Source organism: Podarcis bocagei (genome assembly GCF_964188305.1).
Source record: "Podarcis bocagei genome assembly, chromosome: 10".
NCBI classification, from domain to species: Eukaryota; Metazoa; Chordata; class Lepidosauria; order Squamata; family Lacertidae; genus Podarcis; species Podarcis bocagei.
In genome coordinates this window covers 33135135-33155153 of record NC_138135.1, presented here as the reverse complement: position 1 = coordinate 33155153, position 20019 = coordinate 33135135, and the positions used below count along the sequence as shown (strand labels likewise).

General features: G+C 46.1%; 1 protein-coding gene across 4 annotated transcripts in view; it reads right to left on the bottom strand.

The window, feature by feature from the left end:
• Positions 1 to 20019, bottom strand: part of LOC308596840 (TGF-beta-activated kinase 1 and MAP3K7-binding protein 1) — a 49773-nt gene that overhangs the window by 10123 nt on the left and 19631 nt on the right. The window contains exons 3-5 of one of the 4 annotated variants that reach the window (XM_081212146.1): positions 15359 to 15504; positions 473 to 609; positions 24 to 177 (exon numbers count right to left, since the gene is read on the bottom strand). In XM_081212146.1, the coding sequence (XP_081068272.1) occupies positions 24 to 177; positions 473 to 609; positions 15359 to 15504 (437 nt within the window). Of the gene's footprint in view, positions 1 to 23; positions 178 to 472; positions 610 to 3506; positions 3641 to 6284; positions 13087 to 14531; positions 14671 to 15358; positions 15505 to 20019 lie in introns of those variants that run through there. The other 3 variants (XM_081212147.1, XM_081212148.1, XM_081212149.1) reach the window with 3 other exon arrangements.

Sequence of the window (20019 nt, the reverse complement as noted above, 5' to 3'; positions counted from 1 at the left end):
TTCCAAAGAAAAAACTCCATTACCTGCAGCAGTATTCTGCGCACATCAGCATCATCATGGTCTGCATTCAGCTGGCCCAACAGGAGCTCTGCGGAGAGTCTTTCCCCCACAAAATTGGTGATCCGGTTGCCATCATAACCATTGAAGACCCCATAGAGGTAGCAGTCATTTTCACTCCTGCCAAAGAGGGTCAGGATGGGAAGGGACAATTAAAGGCATGGCATTCAGCCTGTGGTCTGGGAGTAAAAACCTGGTCCACAGGTCATTCAATAAATTAGCAGTTTCTAATGTGATGCCCTGCAGATGTTGCAGAAATACACCTCTCATCATCATTGACAAATTGGTCATACTAACTGGGGCTGATGGGAGTTTGGCCTCCCCTACAAAAAATATTGCTGGGTTAAAGTGGGCTTGTTGAATGAATGCCATTATTTCTGTTGCCCTGCTCCACCCAAATCTACAGGCTGCTTACCTGAATTTCAGCCAGTTATCCTCTAAGGGGTGAATTTCTGTCCCCTTTCCATCTGTGGTATAGGAACGGTTAGGAGCTGAACCCACACCGGAGAGCTGGCAGAGAGGCAAGTCATCTGTCCAACTTGGTTGCTGCTCCTGGATAACAGAGTAAGAAAGAAGCCCCAATGAACTTCTTCCAGCAAAAGCCACAAGGATAATGACTATACATCAGCTGAAGAGTTAGCCTCCCAATTAGGGTGCTACTTTAAGATAGCTGACAATCTCTTATTGAGTCCCCTTTCCCACTTGCAGCTGATCCCTTTGTTGCCGTTCTTTTTTATTCAGTTATATACTTTATTTTACCTGCCCACACTTCTCCTCCTGCTACTTCTTTGCTAACTCAGCTTCCTTGTCTTCCTTCACTCATACCTCTCCCCACAAATTAAGCACACACAAAATTCATCTAGCATTAGGTTCCAAAAGATACGTGAAACATATTTCAGATACATAGCTGGTTCTGCAGAGCAAAGCCAGATACGTTTGATGCATTTTAATGACTGTAACTAGAGAAGTAAAGCTTTCTTGCCACATAAATGCTTCTCTGTGCATAATTCGGATTATTTTGGTACATATTTCTGAACACTTTCCTTGTGCCTTCTAAACAGCTGCCTTTCAGGACGCCACAACTCTTGTTTACAGAGCAGCAGGGGATGTAAACCAGCTCTCTCTGCAAGGGGAAAGGGTAACATTCCTTTCCCAGTACAGCAGGGGTGGGGAACCTTTGGCCCTCCAGATATTGCTGAACGACATCTCCCTTCAACCCTGACTAGCACAGCCAATAGTCAAGGCTTATGGGAGCTGTAGTTCAGCAACATCTGGAGGGCCAAAGGTCCCCCACCCCCGCAGTAGGGAGCTTGTACTATCCCTCTGTACTTATACATGGTCTGTGGAAGAAGTGACATCACTCTGTCCTTCTACAGAACTATGGGACTACAAGGTGTCATCCAGATATCAGTTTCCCCAGAAGCATCATAGGAAGAATTTTGTACAAGAGGTACCTGTTTTGCATGGGTTTGGAGCTACTGTCACTGATTTTGCACAACCGTTACTCTCTCTACATACTAATCTTTTTAGTACCTTTGGACCAGCAGTGATTGGGATGCAGAGTGGCCCAATTTCCTGCTCGCATGTGGATATTTGGCATGTCATTATGCTGGTCATCCATGGAAAGACTATGATTTGCTGAGGAAAGCCAACATCTGAAAAAGGTCTGCACACCCCACTAAATGAACACATCCCACCTTGTACTGTGGCTCACCAGGGATTTAAGAAACACTGTTTTCCAAGGCCCACTAAATCCAAAAGATCTAGCCATAAGACTCAAAAACTGCTTGCCAAGGTACATGTCAGTCTTCTATCTAGCAAGCCAATGAATGTGTCCCCGCTTTCCTCCCTACATCTATTGGGAAGGGGGAAATCTCCTTAGTTCATTGGCTCTCCAAAGTCCAACTAAACCCTGTAAGGATGGCAGTGAACATAAATTTGGGCTCCCTGATCTAGGTTCTGACAGACTGCCATACATAGCTGAGGAATGCATTCAGTCTGGTGGGCCACACTGGGTTGGGTTGGAAACACCTGCACAATTATCTCTGTACATTCAGGAGACACAGAGTCACACATACATTTGCTTTAGGATCAATATTTTAGCATTAATCCACAAATTTGAAAGAGGGGCTCTGAAAAGCTGGTACAAAGTTGGACAGGCACCAGTGCACAGATATGCTGGGGTACCCCATGCAGTCCTCAGGAACCCTACTGTGATCCTTTTCTGGAGTGTAGACAGATGAGAGGTCACAGGCAAGGGGACTTGAGCAAAGCATATGGGAATGGTGAGGACCAGGAGTACTAAATAAGCACATCTTGTGGGCATCACACTTTGATTTCAATTCTTCTATTATGCCCTCCTTTCCCTACCACAAAAAAAATGAGGAAAGGAAGAGCGTATTCCCCTCAAGGAGACACCTTCTGCTGATCAAAACATCAGAAATTGTGGAAACCACCTCTCTCTGCTCCTCTCAGATACATAATGACAAATAATCCAACCACAAACTTCCTATCTGGGGACCATTAACTTCTGACATACAACGGTGTCCCCCCCCCCCCCCCGACACAAATCTTGAGTTGCCAGTCTCAAACCCCAGGCTGAGAAAATTTTCCCAGGGGCAGCTTTTCCCCACCACGGTATGGCAACTGGAAAAGCAGCAGCCTCTGAAGAAATTACTTCTTCTATGCAACTCAACAAGCCCTTTAGGAGTTTGGCACTGGCATCCTTACACCCATCCTACACTCTCTGCAGCTAGTGGTGCTAATGATGATGGTAGAGGGAACAGGAGAGGGACGGAGAACCTGTCCCCCTGCCTTGCCCATTTTGTGGGGACCACAGCTCCCATCATGGGCCATGCTGGCACTGGGGATGGAGGGGGTGATGGGAGTCCAACAACTTCTGGAGGGTCATAGGTCTCCCATCCCTGGAGCCGGTTAACCAGAAGCAGAGGAGAGCAGAACTTATATCACCGTGTTGCAGAGAGTGTCCGACAAGTGCAGCTTTTTTTCAATGCTCCCGTTGTGAGCTGCACCTGTCCCAAATACCTTCCCTTGATCTCATTCTTAAAGGCACAAGGCGCCCTGTTTTCCTTTGGCTCTGGATCCCATCACGCCAGGCAACACGCCTCTTTCTTGGCACCTGGCCCTCCACAGGCTGGTGGAGTACAGCTCCCACCATACCTCTCCATGTGGCATTTTGGCTGGGTCTGATGGGAGCTGGAGTCCCAAAACACCTGGAGGGCCACAGGCTCCCCATGCCTGCTTTGCACAGATACACGAACCCACCTCTCGCACCCTCCCTCTCTCGCTCGCAGGCTACCACCCTCGCCTTGTGCTCCCAAGACGGGAGCCGCCTCCTCGAGAGGGGAGCCCAGGGGCCCCGAGCCCTCCCCTTGGCCCCGGAGAGCTCCCGCCCATAGCGCCCCCCTAGAACAGGCTCGGCTGCTCACGCTCTGCAGGAGACTCCTCCTCGCCGCCGCCATCTTTACGCAGAAGCAACATCAACCTCCGCCCTTCCCCTGGCAAGGGAGAGGAGGAGCAGGCGAGAGGAAGGGGCGAGAGCGTCCGTCGGGTGGACAGGAAGCGTAGCGTCGCGCCAAAAAGAAAACACAAAAAACTCGGTCACAGCGCCCCCAGGAGGACGGAGGGAGGCATCGCAGGCGACTGACTCTCCCATCTTCTTCCCCGCTTGATGGAAGTCGTTCTGTGTCAGGTCAAAAAATGAAATTGCAGGCGTTCCAGGGGACTCGGCGGGTGGGTTGTACGCGTATTCCGGGGAGAACATAAGAGGAGCCCTGCTGGATCGGACCAAAGGGCCCCCTAGCTGAGCATCCTATTTCCCACCCTGGCCAAACAGGCGCCTCTTGGGAAGCCAGGACGTGAGCTCCATATCCGCATCCTGCTGCTAGTCCCCAGCGGCTAGTATTCCAAAGGGAGGCCTCTGTGATCCTGGAGGTGGCAGAAGGACTGCCGTTGAATAGCAACAACCACTTCTCCAAGCCGTTCTTGGAAGGGGGTGGGCTATGGGGCAGAGAGGCTCTCGATGGTGATGAAAGGGTGCGGTGGGCAGCAATGTGCCAGTCGCCTTTGGCATCTTAATTACACACACACACCCGAAAACAAAGAAAGTTGCCTTATAACGAATCAGACCACTGGCTCAGTGTGCAGTGACTGGTTGTGACCCTGAACGTAGCAAAAGCATAATCTTGAATCTTTTGCATGCACTGAGCTGTTGTAGCTGTACAAGTCTGTCCCATATTTGTGGTGGACGTCATCAGTGGTGAAGTGACTGGCTGCGCTGTAGCTCCGCCTATGCACCATCAATATGTGTGGCACTACTTCAGAGTGTCCCTGCCCTGAGGAGCTTACAGTTTTAACATTTGATACAGGAGGAAGATGGAAGCAGAGGAAGAATATAAGCTTATTTCGATGATGGATAATTAGACTTGACAACAGAATCCGTAGGGCATGGGAGCTCTCTCTCTCTCTCTCTCTCTCTCTCTCTGTGTGTGTATGTCCCCTGGTCTTCATGGAAAAAGGTAGGTTTAAGGAGCAGACAGTGGTGGCACAGGCAGGTGATCTAAGAGGCAGTTCCAGCCATACATAATGAACTCAGAAGCATCCAGTACAATGAAGCCTGGAATTGAGAATTTGTTCTTGTGCAAACTCATGGTTCATATAAAGTTTATTGCACTCAGCTACTTCACTTGGGTTATATAAGTGTCACCTACTGGGAGATCAAAAAGTTTTAAGCTGGCGAAGCCTACGCTACTCTGAAGCTACCATGGTTACCTGTGTCCTATGCAGCATGACCCTAAGCTGGTGTACTCAGAACCAAGCCCTACTGATGTAAATAGGGCTTACTGCTAAGCAACTGTAGAGAGGGAGATTATATAAAATAAATACCTAAATAAATAAACTTATTGCCTGCCCTTCAATATTAAAAACAGTTAGAACAAATTAGTCACAGGAATAAGGTGGATTCAGAAAACACACATCAAAGGCCAGGGTAAAGACATGTTACCTCAGCATTCCCTGAAAGCTGTGCAGTGAAGGCACCAGAAGCACCTCTGTGGGGAGCAAACAGGGGTTGCCACAGAGAATGATGCCCTTTCCTGGGCCACCACTTTCTGAACTTCTGGGGGTAGTGGATCTACCAAGTGGGCCCCTTCCGCTGATTTTAAAGCCTGAAGGCAATGCAGGGAAGGAGGCCGTCTCTCAGATATTTGGGGCCTGAATCATTTAGCATGAGCACCATGAATTATGCCTGGAAACAGCCAGCCAACAGCCAGAAACAAACGGGAAGAAGTGTGGCCTGATCTTTTGCATGCTTATTCAAACTCCCACCGAGTTCAATGCAGCTAATTCCCAAAATAGGTATGTACAGGACATCTTAATGTCACTGCTAGCAGCATTAATCAGCAGCAACCATGGACTATATGGGAAGACTACTCATTACATAGCCTTAACTCATGGCTAATTTTTAGAAAGGGGTAGGTGGCACTCAAATCTGTTTATACCAGCCGAGTATGGGTTGTTGGGCAGATCGACACTCTATATTTAAAGCATATTCAACACACATTTAAAGCTTGTGACTTCCGAAGAATTCTGGGAACTGAAGTTCCCCCTCACAGAGCTACCATTTCCAGCACCCTTAACAAACTAGGGTCCAGGATTCTTGGGAGGAAATCATGTGCTTTAAATGTATAGTGTGGATCTGCTCCAGAGTTAAGAGAAATCCACTTTGCACATACTCAGAGGGTCACTTTTCAATACTTCCTCCTGTTCCAGTCAAGGGAGCCCACATGGTGCTGCCCAGATGTTATTGGATTCAACTCCCACCAGCCCCTTTCTGCATGACCAATGGTTAGGGATGATGGGGGTTGGAGTCCAATGTCATCTGGAGGAAACCATATTGACTAACCCAATGCTGTCTACTTATGCTAAGAATGGCTCTCTGAGAGCAAGTTCTTCACTGGACAAGCTCTTTCAATGGGAAATCCAGCTGTGAGAATTAAGAAACTCTCAGCCCCCTTAACAAACTATAGTTTCCAAGAATGTGGGGGTGGGCAGTGGAAACACAACCATTACAAGTGGTGAACCAGTGCTTTAATTATACGGTGCAGATGTGTGGAAAAACACACTGTACAAGGTTTTCAAATGCAGATATAAATGATCAATGTAACGTTTAAACCCAGGGGGGAGAAATCATACCACCACCATTACAATTGTTTTTGAATGTAATAACTTTATTGATAAGACACACCAGTAGTTACCACCTTCACTTTTTTTAACCACAAATATACAGGACGTCGTAAACACAGGTGCCAGGGTTTATGTTAGTTGAGGGAGACATACTGGAGGAGAAAATGGGCCAGTTGGGGTAGGGCTTGTAGTTCACTGGACGTTTTGTAGATCCTGTATGGAGCAGGCCACCCTTTCATTGTCACATATGTATGCATATACATATGCATAGTTTTATATTATACATATATAATATATATACTATACAGAGGCAGTAATGCTGTAGATGAGGGCTGTAGAGACCCCACGATGTTATCAACGCCCCAGGAGCAACGAGAATGTCAGAACAAGTCTTTGTGTGCGTCGCATGAGGCAAAATGAACTGAAGTCTATGATTTCGTATTTTCAAATATGTTCCAGTTTAGATTCCTAAGACCAGACTGCCTGTCTAGGCACACGAGGTTCTGCCCACGTGTATGTGAAGCTATGGGGGACTGGCAGCATCAAATAGTGAGTCTCTCTTCCATTATTCCCAAGATGTGCGAGAAGTGAATGAAGTAAGTTCATATGCCTAACTGGAGCTAAAAGGAGACCTTATTTTTGCTGCAATGGCTAAGGAACTGGAATGACACCGAGCTGGTTTGCACTCTTGGATATTGGTGCATCTAGAGATGGGTGTGTGGGGCACTTAAAAGACTACAGTAGACACACAGAACTTCCAACTCATCAACCAGTAAACACAGATCTCAAGCCAGTAGGGTTCAATAAACACTCTTGGTTTTGATGCCCGCTTGGGACCCAAAACACCTGAAAGGCGCACTACCGGGCTGGTGGTGGGCCACATTTGGATTGGTGGGTCAGAAGTTGGACGGCCCTGGTTGACAGTACTGTTTTGACAGGGAGATGTCTCATGTGCTTAACAATATTTCTCTCTGTGTGCATGGCTTACCTTCCATGAGTCTGAGTAACTCAAAGCTGTAGGGTGCATTCACACTACAGAAGCATCATGCAGTATCCAAGCGCAATGAGAATGGGTTTTTAATAGCAACAATTTAGAACTGCTTCACATTTGACTCAGCAGATTATGTCAAGAGTTTCCCATGGGAAACACAAAGTGTGAAAGGCAGGTATGTGTTGGTAACACACATACATGGGTATGTATCAGGAAGCCACACTTGATCCCAGCTCTCTGCATGTCCACTATGTGCAAGTGATGCTCAGTGGTCCTTCACACTTGACATGTTGACTGAGGGAAAAACTGGTATAATTCAGTTGCTCTATAAACTATGAAATGGTTTGCAGTAATCATACATGGCAAATATTTATGTGCAACACAGTGCTAGACTGTAGCTTCACAGGATACAACGGTATTCCAGCAGCATAATCAAACACCAATCACTGGAGTGCAATTTCTGGGTATCCAGAATTATCTCCTCAGATGCATGGAATGCCTGGCCCACTGAAGGATGCCCAGACGGGCTTGCACAGCATGATAACCAGCATCATCACACACATTTTCTGGCTATATGGACACTCTTCGTGCAGTCAAAACTGCTGTGAACGCACCCAAAACGATTGTTCTTGCACCAAACAGTTAAAACAGAAAATATACCAACAAATACTAACTGGGAATCATCAAAGAGCAAGAAGAAAAGGCCAAGATGGGCCACTGGCCAGGACAGGAGTAGAACCTAGTTTTCTTTCCAGGTGAAAGTTTTATCACACATGGTAACAATTCTACAGGTGTCCCAGCACTAACTGCAATCCACGGCCTTACATGCTTTCTTCTTGGACTGGGACCCCCTGAACTTGACATATTCCACCAGAGTTATGTGCAGGGTATTCTCGTAGTTTTGTGAGTGTTTTGTGCATAACCAGGAAAAGCATTTCTGTTTGGTCTTAGGAATCTATCCATATGTGACAGGGAAGGATCTCCCCATTGCACAAGTTAGGATTCAGTTTTTACGTACTGTATGTAGTTTAACACAGTCTTGGCCTATTCCCCAAGGCAAAACCCATTTATAAATCTGCTAATGGAACAGATGTTGAGAAATGGACCATCTCCCTTTCCACTCCCACGTGAAAAGCATGCAATGGACTCCCATAAAACTTTGCTGCAACACTGGGTTCTTCCTCCCTCTCTCCCCTCCAATCCCATGTTTCTCTCTTTCCCTCCGGGGGGAGAGATGAAGAAAAGACCTCTCCTTGACCACAGTTATAAAGAAACCCACTCAGTAAAATACCCACCCACCCGCAAGCCTAAATATTAGGCCATCCCAATAGAAGAGGAACTCTGGGATGGAGAACATTTTCCCCTCCCTCAAGCCCTGTACAATATTGCTTTCTCTTGGGACCATAAAGCGAGAGACTTTGTTCCTCTTTGTGCTTTATGAGTAACAGGCTAGTATACCCCTTGTCTCACTCCCTGCCGGCTTCTAGCCACACACAGTATTTAGTGGATCTCTAGAAAGGAGGTACCAACAGAGGGGATCTAGAGGCAATTCCACACACCCACACTCACACCAACATGCAAACCACACACCAGAGGAAGACCCATTGCCACTACACTGGCTCCTTCCCATTGCATCCCTTGAGAGACGCCCCATGTCTTCTCAATTTAAATAACAACATGCTATTTAAAGGAAGGCTTCTCTCTTGATGCCACGGCTGTGTCTTTTTCAGTTATCTTTCTCCTAGCTGGGTCCTGGCAAAGTGAAACAGTGGCCAAATGACATCTGCTTCAAACACTGTTCTTTGCTTACGTTTTTAAAAAATGTATGGCAGCCTTTTCCAACTTGGTGTCCTCCGGGTATTTTGGATTACAACTCCCATCAGCCGCAGCCAGCACTGCGTCGAAAACACCTGGAGGGCATCAGCTTAGAGACTTGGCTACAAATTGGTTAAACCAACCTATTTCTGTCATGTTGGCAAGGCCAACTACACATACGTTAAAGACCCAGATTGTGGGAGCTTCATAAAATACAGGTGACTGCATCTGATGCTTTCAGCAATACGAAGACCCAAAGCAGGCTTCTCTTTACATAGGAGAAGGAACATGTAGTATTGGAACTAGTGTGGCATATTCAGGTGAGCACTGATTCTTCATTCTGGGCTAAGAGCTATGCACTCCCTGCATTCCTGACAGGTAGTGCTCTGTTCCCAATCTCTACATTGTAATGCTACAATCAAAATGTTCTTCAGGCCTGTTGTGTGCCTTCCTCTAGGATATATTTCTTACCAGTCAACTGCAAGACATCCTAAAAACTGTTTTCTTTAGACTGGCTCTGGGAAAATGCTTGTCACTGGGGAATGATGATGCAACGAGAAGCAGGCAAGCATTTCTACAAATGGATGATTAATAAGTGAGGAACTAGTTGGTGTTTGCTAATTATGTTCCACAGATGATTTTATGCAGCCACTGTGGCTCTGAGCACATATAAAACATTCTTTTAACAAGATTGCCTACTTCTTGTTGCATTACGATACTCCACTGGCAAGCAATCACCCAGAGCAGACTAAAACATTTACAGGGCCCGTGTAGTGCCTTGGTTTGTTATGTTCTGGTGTAGAAATCCATAGATCTCATCCTAACTATATAGTCCTTAGCTTGCTAAGTCTTACAGCTGACCAGCAAGGAAATTATCTCCCAGGATGCTGAAAGCATGAAACTCTTAAGGTAACATGCCTGAGCTGCAGAGCCACATGAACCGAGTGCCAGCTATCAGGAACCAAGAGATTAAGATTCAGAAGGCAGCAGAGAGTCTAGGGCAAACAAATGGTGCCACCCTACTGTACTCACTTTGGGTCACTTTCCACATTGTATTTCCCTATTTGTGTGAAAACACAAATGGCCAACACGGCTTTTTTCATTTTATTTTTTGATAATGCTGAAAGTATCAGATACATATAAAGAGCTATGGGAGGTTTTTCTACCAAATGTTTTAATGCATAACTATCTACAGACTGAATGATTATTCATCTGATCAGGAATAACAACTACAAGAAGCGAACGGGAGAGCTTGTAACTATTTCAAATAAATTAATTTGAAATAAGAGAGTGCTGTGATGTCAATGTGCTTCCACAGATGCTTTTAGAAGCAAGGGGTGTGTTCTCTTTGTAGCTCTCTCAACCATTTATTGAATGCTTAGCTCAGGCAGGGTTAAGGAAGATGAGCATTACACATTGCAGGCACTTTCACTTATCCCACCCAATCTAGAATATTCAGGCTCTAGTTTACTAACACAACCAACTGTCTTTTCTCCCAGCGTGGCAATGTGTTCACCAAATGGAAACTCTGGTTTCATTCTTCTTGAGCACAAAGATAGCAGGGGTGACAGATGGTCTGCTCAGCCCTGGAGCTAAATTGGCTTCCCTCTTAATTCCAGGAAAGCTAGGGAATTTGTCCAGTGGAAGAGATGGTCTCTTTATCCCACTTGGCAAAGGCTGCCATGGTTGTAAGCTTGAATAGCCCAGTGTCCATGCGAGCCAGTCCCATTAATTCTTTCTCTTCCATGATGTTGTTCATCTCAAGGATTGCAGTCACAGAGGGTACTTCCATGTGACAAGTTAACATTTAGTAAAGTAGCCTTCCCCAGACTAGAGTCCTCTGCATGTTTTGGAATATCCATCATTGCTGATCTTTGGCTATGTCGGATGGAGATGTTGGGAGGTGTAGCTCGTAACATCTGGAAGGCTCCAGGCTGGGGAAGACCCTGCAGTAAATAACTTCTGCTTAGCTACACTGCACACCAAGTAAATTATAGAATCATAGAGTTGGAAGGGACCCTGAGGGTCATGTGGTCAATGCAGCTGACCCTGACATCTTAACATGGCCCTGTGTTAACTGATGCTTTGCATGTGGCCTGCAATGAGGTTCTGGTACACCTCTTTTTAGAAGTTCATTATATGTGTATGTGCAAAAACACCTTTAGGATGTAATCCAATAGACACATTTTTTCAAAAGTAAGCCTCCCTGAATCGACTGAGGCTTATTTCCAAGTAAACGTGTATTGGATCAAGCTGTAGGTGTGGCTTATTCTCCCTGATACTTTGTACAGAAGGACAAACTCCATATAAACCGAGAGCAAAAATCAACTTTGGAAGCAGGGAGCTTTCTAATGAGCTACAACAAAGCTACAGTAATTTTGCTCAACTGAAGCTTGATTTACAACATGGTGAAGATGGGTTAATATTTTATGGGAATTTTGGCACATTGAACCATTTCTGCCAGTGCTCTGATGTGTCCAGATTACAAATAATCTAAGCCTTTATGCCAAGATCTTCCAAACCATTGTAGGTAGCTATTTTCCCAATTGAACTTTGCTCTGCACTATGTAAGCCTATGGCAATCTCTCCCATGTAATCGCCTCTGCCCTGGATTTGGGATCCCATTTCAGTCTAGTCCAACCCTGTGTTGAGTCATAAATGAGACACAGCTGGAGTAACATTTAAAACTACATGTTCCTTTAAAACTACATGTTCCTATGGATTTTGGTTGTGCTGGAAAAGTTTCCTTGCAGACTTCCTCGCAGGCTCTCAACACTTTTCCTCCATTAAAAAACAAAAACAAAAAGCAAATTATCTCAGTTCATCAGACCACGTGTTAGCTTGACATGGAATGGGTAGGGAATTATATTCCTCTCTCGGGAAGAAAGAGCTGCCTCATACCCAAAACAAATGCTCACAGCCACTTGGTACTTTTTCAACTGGGATTAACTTTGACCTGCACTTTGCTCTTAGCGATGCAGTCGCATGATACCTCTGCCACAGGCTCAGACTGCAGTTGGGTGCTCCCAATGGCTTCTCCAAAAATGCAAGCTGAGCGAGCACCCAAGCACAATACGTGCTTATTATAAAAGCCTTACATACCCAGTTAGAGAAAACAAGCACTCTTATCGGGGTCAAAATGTTTGTGAAATTTAGCGAAGCAAGTATCCTTTTGTAGCTCAATACTGTCAACTCTGGCAAAGAATGGATGTGAATCTTTGTAATTTCAGCTAAAGGGCAAATCACAGTCCTATTTGATATCACTGATACCACACAAAGCTTACACATCACTCGCCCTTGCATGCCTGCATGCTCACTCACTCTCCCAGGTCTGCCTACCCGTCTAAGCCCTGTTCTCTCTTCTCACTACTCACACACAGACATGTCAACCTCGGATACTACCTCAGCCAGTCATTCCCCCCCCCCCCATTTGCCCTGCAGCCGTGCTTCCCCCACCCCCACCCCTACAGAAAAGAGTGAATTCCTGCCCTCGGCAGCTTCTCCTACAAAGAGAGGGCGACATTGCGCTGCAGAATGGACCGTAAAACACTTTGCAATCAACAATTTGGTTTGGGTGGCGAATTCAGAAGTGGGGAAGAGGTGTCAGGGCTGTTGCTTCTCCCCACCCACCCTGTTTTTTTAAAAAAACAAGAAATAAAAACAGAGCCCCTAGAAGGCTGGAGAGCGGCCAAGAGCCCCCTCTGACTCTGATGCACCTGTGTCTTGTTTTGCACCTTGGCTTGTTGGTGGCAGAGGGGAGCGGGCAGAGGGGGAGGGAGGGGGGAGGGCTCCACCGGCTCTCAGTAGTCCTGGGCTTGGTACCCCTGTGCCTCAGCATCAAATGCATCTGCCGAAGGGGCCTGTTGGTACGTCCCCAGGCTATCTATAGTGTCATCCTCGTTTGTGTAGGGAGCGTAAGGCATGCCAGCCTCCTGGCTCGGGTCCGTGTAGTCCTGGGAGAAGAGGGCTGAGTCGGCGCCAAGCTGGTATCGCTGGAATGCCAGGAACGACTGGCCCACCTTTAAGGGAGGATGCGGCAGTGCGGGAGAGGTTTCCGGAAGGGAAAGAGCATTTGGGGAGGGCAGGGGGGCGGGGAGAGAAAGGGAAGCATACCGAGGAGAAACAAACAGAAGTCGGGTTAGTAGTGGTTAGTGCACAAGACATTAACTTAGCGCATGAGACATACTGTAAAGTTAAAACGCAAATACATCCTAAAGCAAGAAGAAGATTTGGCACACTCTAGAGAGAGTACAAGTTCAGGAAAGAAGCCACAGAGAGAGAGCAACTGGGAAGAGGAACTCATTTCAGTGGGAGATGATTTGGCAGAAGGCTTGCTTCCACAACCTGTTGTATGTATCTCGCTGTTGTCATGAAAAAGTCTGGCAGAAGCAAGGCAGCACTAATGTGGGTGCTCCAATTCATTACACGGAAGGCGGCACCTCTTTCTGGGATTGGATGTGCTTGTTTAGTGCACACAAGGCCTCTACGAAGCCTAGGTTTGTTGAGGGCTTCAGCCCAGGCCAATTTCCTGCTCATTAAAGGGGGTGGCAGAATCAGTGCAGGGCTGGGTAGCCAGTTTGGCAGCATCAGCATGGGAACGGCAGCAGTGGCTTGGGGGAAAAGATATCTGATTTTTCCAAGGACTTGCCCTGGGTGACTACGGGTTAGGGATCGGAGGAAGACTGACATCTTACACACGCACACACAACCGCACGGCCATTCAAGGCAGCTGTGAAGAGGCCCGGCTCCATCACTAAACCTTCATTTGTGCAATGCTGTTTGGCAAAACAAAGAGTATGGGAGGTGCAGGGATTGTGGCTCTTCAGCTGCCCTCGGACACAGGTCACATCTGCACCGTAGGTTTAAAGCACGCTTGCTCCACTTTAACAGCCATGGAGAATCCTGGGAACTGTTGTCTGCTAAGGATGCTAGAAATTGTAGGTCTGTGAGGTCAGAGCCCTTGGTAAACCACTACTCCCAGGATCCTTTGGGGGAAGCCATGACAGCTAAGGTGGTATAGGAGTGCTTTAAATGCCTGGTGTGGATGTGATAGTCAGCTTGGAGATTGTGCCCGCAGAAGAGTGAGCCAAGAGGACATGAGGAGAAACAGAAGTTTGATTTCAGCGGTGACCCATCGTGGTTAAACATATTAAGACAGGACTGAGGCAGAGAGAAAGGCACATGGTTGTTATTTGGCATTAGTTATTTGGGGAGAAGGCACAGCAGAGAAGGCACAAAAGAGAGAACCCTGAACAGTACGCAGGTGTACTTTGAACTATTTAAGAGGTAGGGGATAGGTGAAGCCCTCCACAATTCCAAGGGGTGCTGGTGGTCTCTCTCTCTCCCTCTCTCTCTCTCCCCTCACCCCATCAGCTGCACAAATTGTGTATCTTTTATTCCTCTTTCTCTCTTATCTTCCTTCCTGCCCCTGAGATCAAAAGTCAGAAATAATTTCACTTCAAAATTTCCTCCCCGATATGCCCATTTTTTAATGGGGACTGGGATTAGGGGAGCACTGGCGGGGAGCTAGGGAACAGTGTGTTGTATTCTTCCTGAAAAGTAATTTCTCCAAGTCTCCGAAAGGCCAGAAAGGTCAGGATGCCCTGTAGGGAGAGAACAGGAAGGAAGAGGTGGGTGGGCGTGAGAGAAGAGAGCTGGTGAAGGAACATAACCAAGGCCCTGGAACTGAAATAAAGACTCCCATGGAACCAAAGGGGAAGGGTGTCTAAGGTCTCTTTGGCAGAGGGGAAGGGCTGGGATGCCGCTGGAGGGCCTCCTTTGGCTCTTGGCATTATCATCTCAAGGCTGAAAAAAACCATATAGTTGTCAAGGGCAACCAACCCCCTCCCTTCACCCAGCGGCAGCTCACCTGGTAGGGAGCAGTCACTCTGCTAGTTTCCTGTCAGGTGGGCTGCTGACTGGAGGTCTGCATGGTGCAAATCCAGTAGGCTCATCTCATGCTCTGATGGCCTCCCTGCCATAGTTACTTGAGGCACTTGGGGTGCAGTTTCTGGCTATATCTTTTCTTTGGGTTTCCTATGTGGTTGTGGACTGTTAGGTTTCAAAGAGATGTGGGCAACTAAATGTATGGCCGGTGAAACTGTCCAACGTTTGTTTGTTTTTCCGGCCAATGATTATTTTGGCTCGTAAGGTGACTTCCTAGTTGGTGGAGCTGGAGCCTGAAATGAGGGAACTGCATTGCATCTAGTAAGACTGGAGGTAGAGACAACAGGAATGGTCTGCGAATGGCATCCATAGCTTGCTAGCCAGGTCTGGACCTGTATTACTCACCCAGGTGAAGACGGAAAAGAGAGAGAACGTAATGGCTGCTCGGGCGGCATCTGCTCCTTCGTTGAAGGGGTTGTTTTCTTTCTTTGAAACACGCCATTGGTCGGCCAGGAAGCAAAAACTGACGAACCAGAGGAAGGCCCACAAGCCTGTGAAAAACCACCATCAAAAGAAGAAGGAGGACAAGGTTTAAGTGAGTTTGAAGCTGTTGCATTCCCCCAGCCAACAAATACCCTACAGCAGGCTTTGCCAACCAGGTGCCCTCCAGAAGGCTTGGACTACCACTCCCATCAGCTCAATGGGAGTTGTAGTCAACTGATGGGAGTTGTAGTCCAAAGAATCTGGGGGGTATCTTGTTGAGGAAGGCTGCCCTACAAATCCATTTTGCATACTTGGACAAAGTCCAATTGAGTAGCCTGCTGCAAGGGCATTTGATATGGAACTGCAGGTTAAAAGGCAAAATTATCACCTCCTCATAGTTCCCTTATAACATTTAGGCCCCAACTTCCCTATACATCTAAAGCAGCATCGTATCACTTTAAGCAGACGTGGCACCCCTTGCCCCAAAGAATCCTGGGAAGTGTACGGTAGTTTGTTAAGGGAACTGAGAGTTGTGAGGAAACTCCCCAGTCCCCTCATAGAGGTACAATTCCCAGAGTTCCCTGGGAAGAGGGAGTGATTGTTAAACCACCACAGAGTCGAGGCGGGGTATAAATGTAATAATAAATGAAAGAAGTGAGGAAGTGACATCCTCTGGAGCAGGGGTCAGCAAACTTTTTCAGCTGTGGGCCAGTCCACTTTCCCTCAGACCTTGTGGGGGGCTAGATTATTTTTTTGGGGGATGGGATGAACGAATTCCTATGCCTCACAAATAACCCAGAGGTGCATTTTAAATAAAAGCACACATTCTACTCATGCAAAAACACACTGACCCCCAGACTGTCCGCGGGCCAGATTTAGAAGGTGACTGGGCCGGATCCGGCCATCGGGCCTTACTTTGCCTACCCATGCTCTGGAGTGATGAGGGAAGGCAGTTTCGGCAGCAGTGAACTCCCTGCAGAGTGGATATATCCAAAGGAATTGCCTGGCATTTTGTCCACTTCTCTCAGCTCCCTTTGCTTCCAGAGAAGAGAGCCTTATGCCAAAGGAGACATCTGTCCATTTACTCCTGAGGATCCCTTGCCTGTAGCTGAGCACTTCTCCAGGAGAGCCAGGGTTTCATCTGGCATTTGAGGCGCCACCTTTTCCTCAGGTTTGGGACCTGTTCAGCCTCAAAGTAGGAGGCTGATCTCACCCTTGTGTATGGATGGCCCTTCCTTGGCCTATTTGTAGGATCCTGGCTCTTCATCACCAGATGACCCAGGGTTTGCTGGAAGGCTGGGTCCTTCTGGTCCTCCTCTAGCTGTGAGATATGTCACCCATTCCCCTTCTCTTTTTTTTAAAAAATCCCCTTTGCTTGCAGTACTGCTGAGCAAACTGCAAAGCACAGTGCAGGTGACACCCCAGGCACTTGCCATCTTTATTTGCTTAAAAATTAACATGTGCATTATTTATTTATTGCAAATCTGGGTCAAGGGTCCAATGCACCATCCCCAGTCTTTAAGTACCTAGTAAGGCCAATGGGTCTGTCCACTTAATTCATCGGGCATCAAAAAAAGAAGCGTCAATTGCTCATTTATTCTTGAAATGCAGCATCTCTGCAGAACTGAGCCATACAATTAAACATTGTATTTGGAAGCTGAAGGATGAAATCAGCTCCAAAATCAACTGCAGCAGAACTCCAGACTGCACACATAGCTACTGGACTCTTGCCAAAAGCCCAGGACTTGCTTGTTTGTTTTAAAGGAGAAAATGTGTCATTGGATCTTTTCATACTTTTGAATGGTCCCTGGTATGACCTGGTTGCTGGGCTTTATACCCAGAAGAGTTGTACATGCACTAGAAATGCATAGAAAAGCAACACCAGGAAGCAGTAAGAAAGAAAGAAAACCACTCTAGAAATATAGAAACAGAGCCTTGTGTATGATGAGACAGACAATGGGCTGGACTTGCTAGCCTGCTTGATTTCAGTGGATCTACTCTACGTATTACTAAGTCTAGCTCCAAACCAATGTCTTTTTCAAAGCACTGAAGGCAGTTTAGAAGAGCGGCGGCTGCCTCACTCCCACGTCCTCCACTGGTAAACAGGTTTTGCAGGTTTTAGTATTTCAAAAGAAACATATAGGTACACCTTAAGACAAAAGAAACGTATAGGTACACCATTATAAGTGGAATCTCTGAAACCACTTTCAGTTTCCTTCCAAGCTATCTCTGTCTCCAGTCTTAAAGTAGAGACTACATAATAATAATAATAAAGCTCAGCATGCATATTGTTCTTGAGAAAATATGAAGTACTGCAAGGGGTATCCAGCCAACTCACTCAGATTAAGACCAGTGAAATCAATATGGACTTGTTTAAAGTTCATAGCAGAGGCCTGATTTTAACTGGGAACTTCTTAATTCAGCCTCTTATTAGCTCACAAGCAAGTGTACTTACTTACTTACTTCCAAGTAATGATGGCTAGGAGGATTGAGCTATTAAGTTTAAAATTTGCTTCCGTTTATTACCCTTCACTGTGTCCGAGTGCGCCGTACTAATATAGTCTCTTCCTGGCTGTATGCTGCCTAGCTGCACTTAGGAACTTGCTAAAGGGAAAGAAAACTGTCCCTGGATAAGCTTGCAAACTTAATTACCAGCAGAAAAATGAACCAGCACTGAGCCAATGTCCCTTTCACGCTGACGTCATTAACTGCAGGAGAGCTAGAATCCAGTTTATTGAATGAAGAGGATGTTTTAAGAAGGAGCGGACAATTTACTTAAAGGACAATAAGTGAAACAGTTTGTAACATTAATGAAATAATGTGTGTTGCCTGCTGGCACTTTTGATTTATTTCTCAAAAGGCACCATCCTATGTTGGAACCCAAGTGCTTTTTATAAATCAGTTCTCTGTATTATTATCATACCTAAGAAAGACATGGGCATTGCCAAGCTCCTTCTGGTTTCTTGGAAAACCCATAAGGCCCCCAGGCAGATTACAAGAATATATTAATACAGCATTAAAAACAGTTAAAACAATTTACATCAGGAGAATAGGGTGGGCCAATGTATATCTGTCAAAGGCCAGGATAAACTGAAAGGGGTGTGTGTGTGTGTGTGTGTTCATGTATAGTCCATATATATATATATATATATATATATATATATATATATATATGCTCCCTTCTTTTTATATAGACATTTATTTATTTAAAACCATGTTTTCTTTGGGATTCACCTCTTGCAATGAGAGTGTTTATCTCATTTTGTTTAATGCCCTAGAGAGCTTTATATTCATAGCTGGAAGTTGTGTGATGGAAGGCCTAAGAGGCGGAGAAGTGCTTTTTGCAGTTTCCAAATGGCATTCCAGGGAACCTTGAGGATTCCTGGATCTTTCTCAGCTCTTCACTGAGAAGATCAGTAATGGCAGGCTGGTTTCTCTGAAAGGTAACTTGCTCACCACTACCAATTTCCCCCTACAATGCACAGCCGGAAAGGAGCTCTAGGGTCCAACCCAGTCCAAGGGGAATTTTTACCATGTTGTCAGAATCACCTGCCTATTTGTATGACTGATGCTCACAGAGACAAAGGATGGATGAATCATAGCAAGAACTCACGCACGAATTAGAACTAGGCTTGAGAGAGAGAGAGAGTGGAGCAAGGAGAGGCATACAACAGGCTAGAAATAATAATGAAATCACAGATGAAGAGAGAACTGGAGGAAAACATCAAAACAAGAAGCTCTGCATTAATTATGGAGGGGATGGGAGAGAAAGAGCGAAAGCCAGAGAAGCCAGGCATACAAAAGATGATGTGGTTATGAGCGCAAGGATTTTCCTCCTGGCTCTACAACCCTCCGGCTGAAAATATTAGGTGCGCATAAGCTGCTCCAGCTCTAAAACCTTGCAGCGGTTTTCTGTTCCACTTCAAGGATCCTGGTGGCTGCACTGGCAGACTATTCCCTGTGCTGAGAGAGAACTGCCATCGCAGCCCTAGGCTGACTCTTGCCTCTCTGCTCCCCCATTGCACTTGCATTTCAGTTTGGTTCTTATGGTTCACAGGAAGCAGAAAATAACTTGGGCCTTGCTATGAGAGTCAGGAGTTTGACAGTCCTTCAGAGCCCCCAGAAAGTGCATGGCACACTGGTTTCAATGGTGCTTTAATTTGGTGTATTCGAAAGTGACTTTGGATTCATATCCGTTTTGATTAGAAAAAGCTCATCAGCAATTAGGAGGTAATTCTGCAACCCAACGTACCACCACCCTGCACTTAAAATATCTGGAAAACTGCCATTCTCATTTCTGATTTTGTCCAAGAGCTCTCACACAAAATATGAAAATGCTAACTGGGGCGGGGGATGAAATAGGGAGAGGGAGTGATTGCAAAACCTCTCGAACTACTTTTATTCATTACAGAAACAAGCCCAAAACTAACATGTAACTCCCCTGTAGGTCATTTTGCCTTTCTCTGCAGGAATTATTTGTGTACTCTTGCTTACATGAACATGACCAATCAATGATCATTTTGTGGGTTAATCTTGGCTCACTGGTGACCTTACTAGTGACAGGTGCAAACTACTGAGCCTAA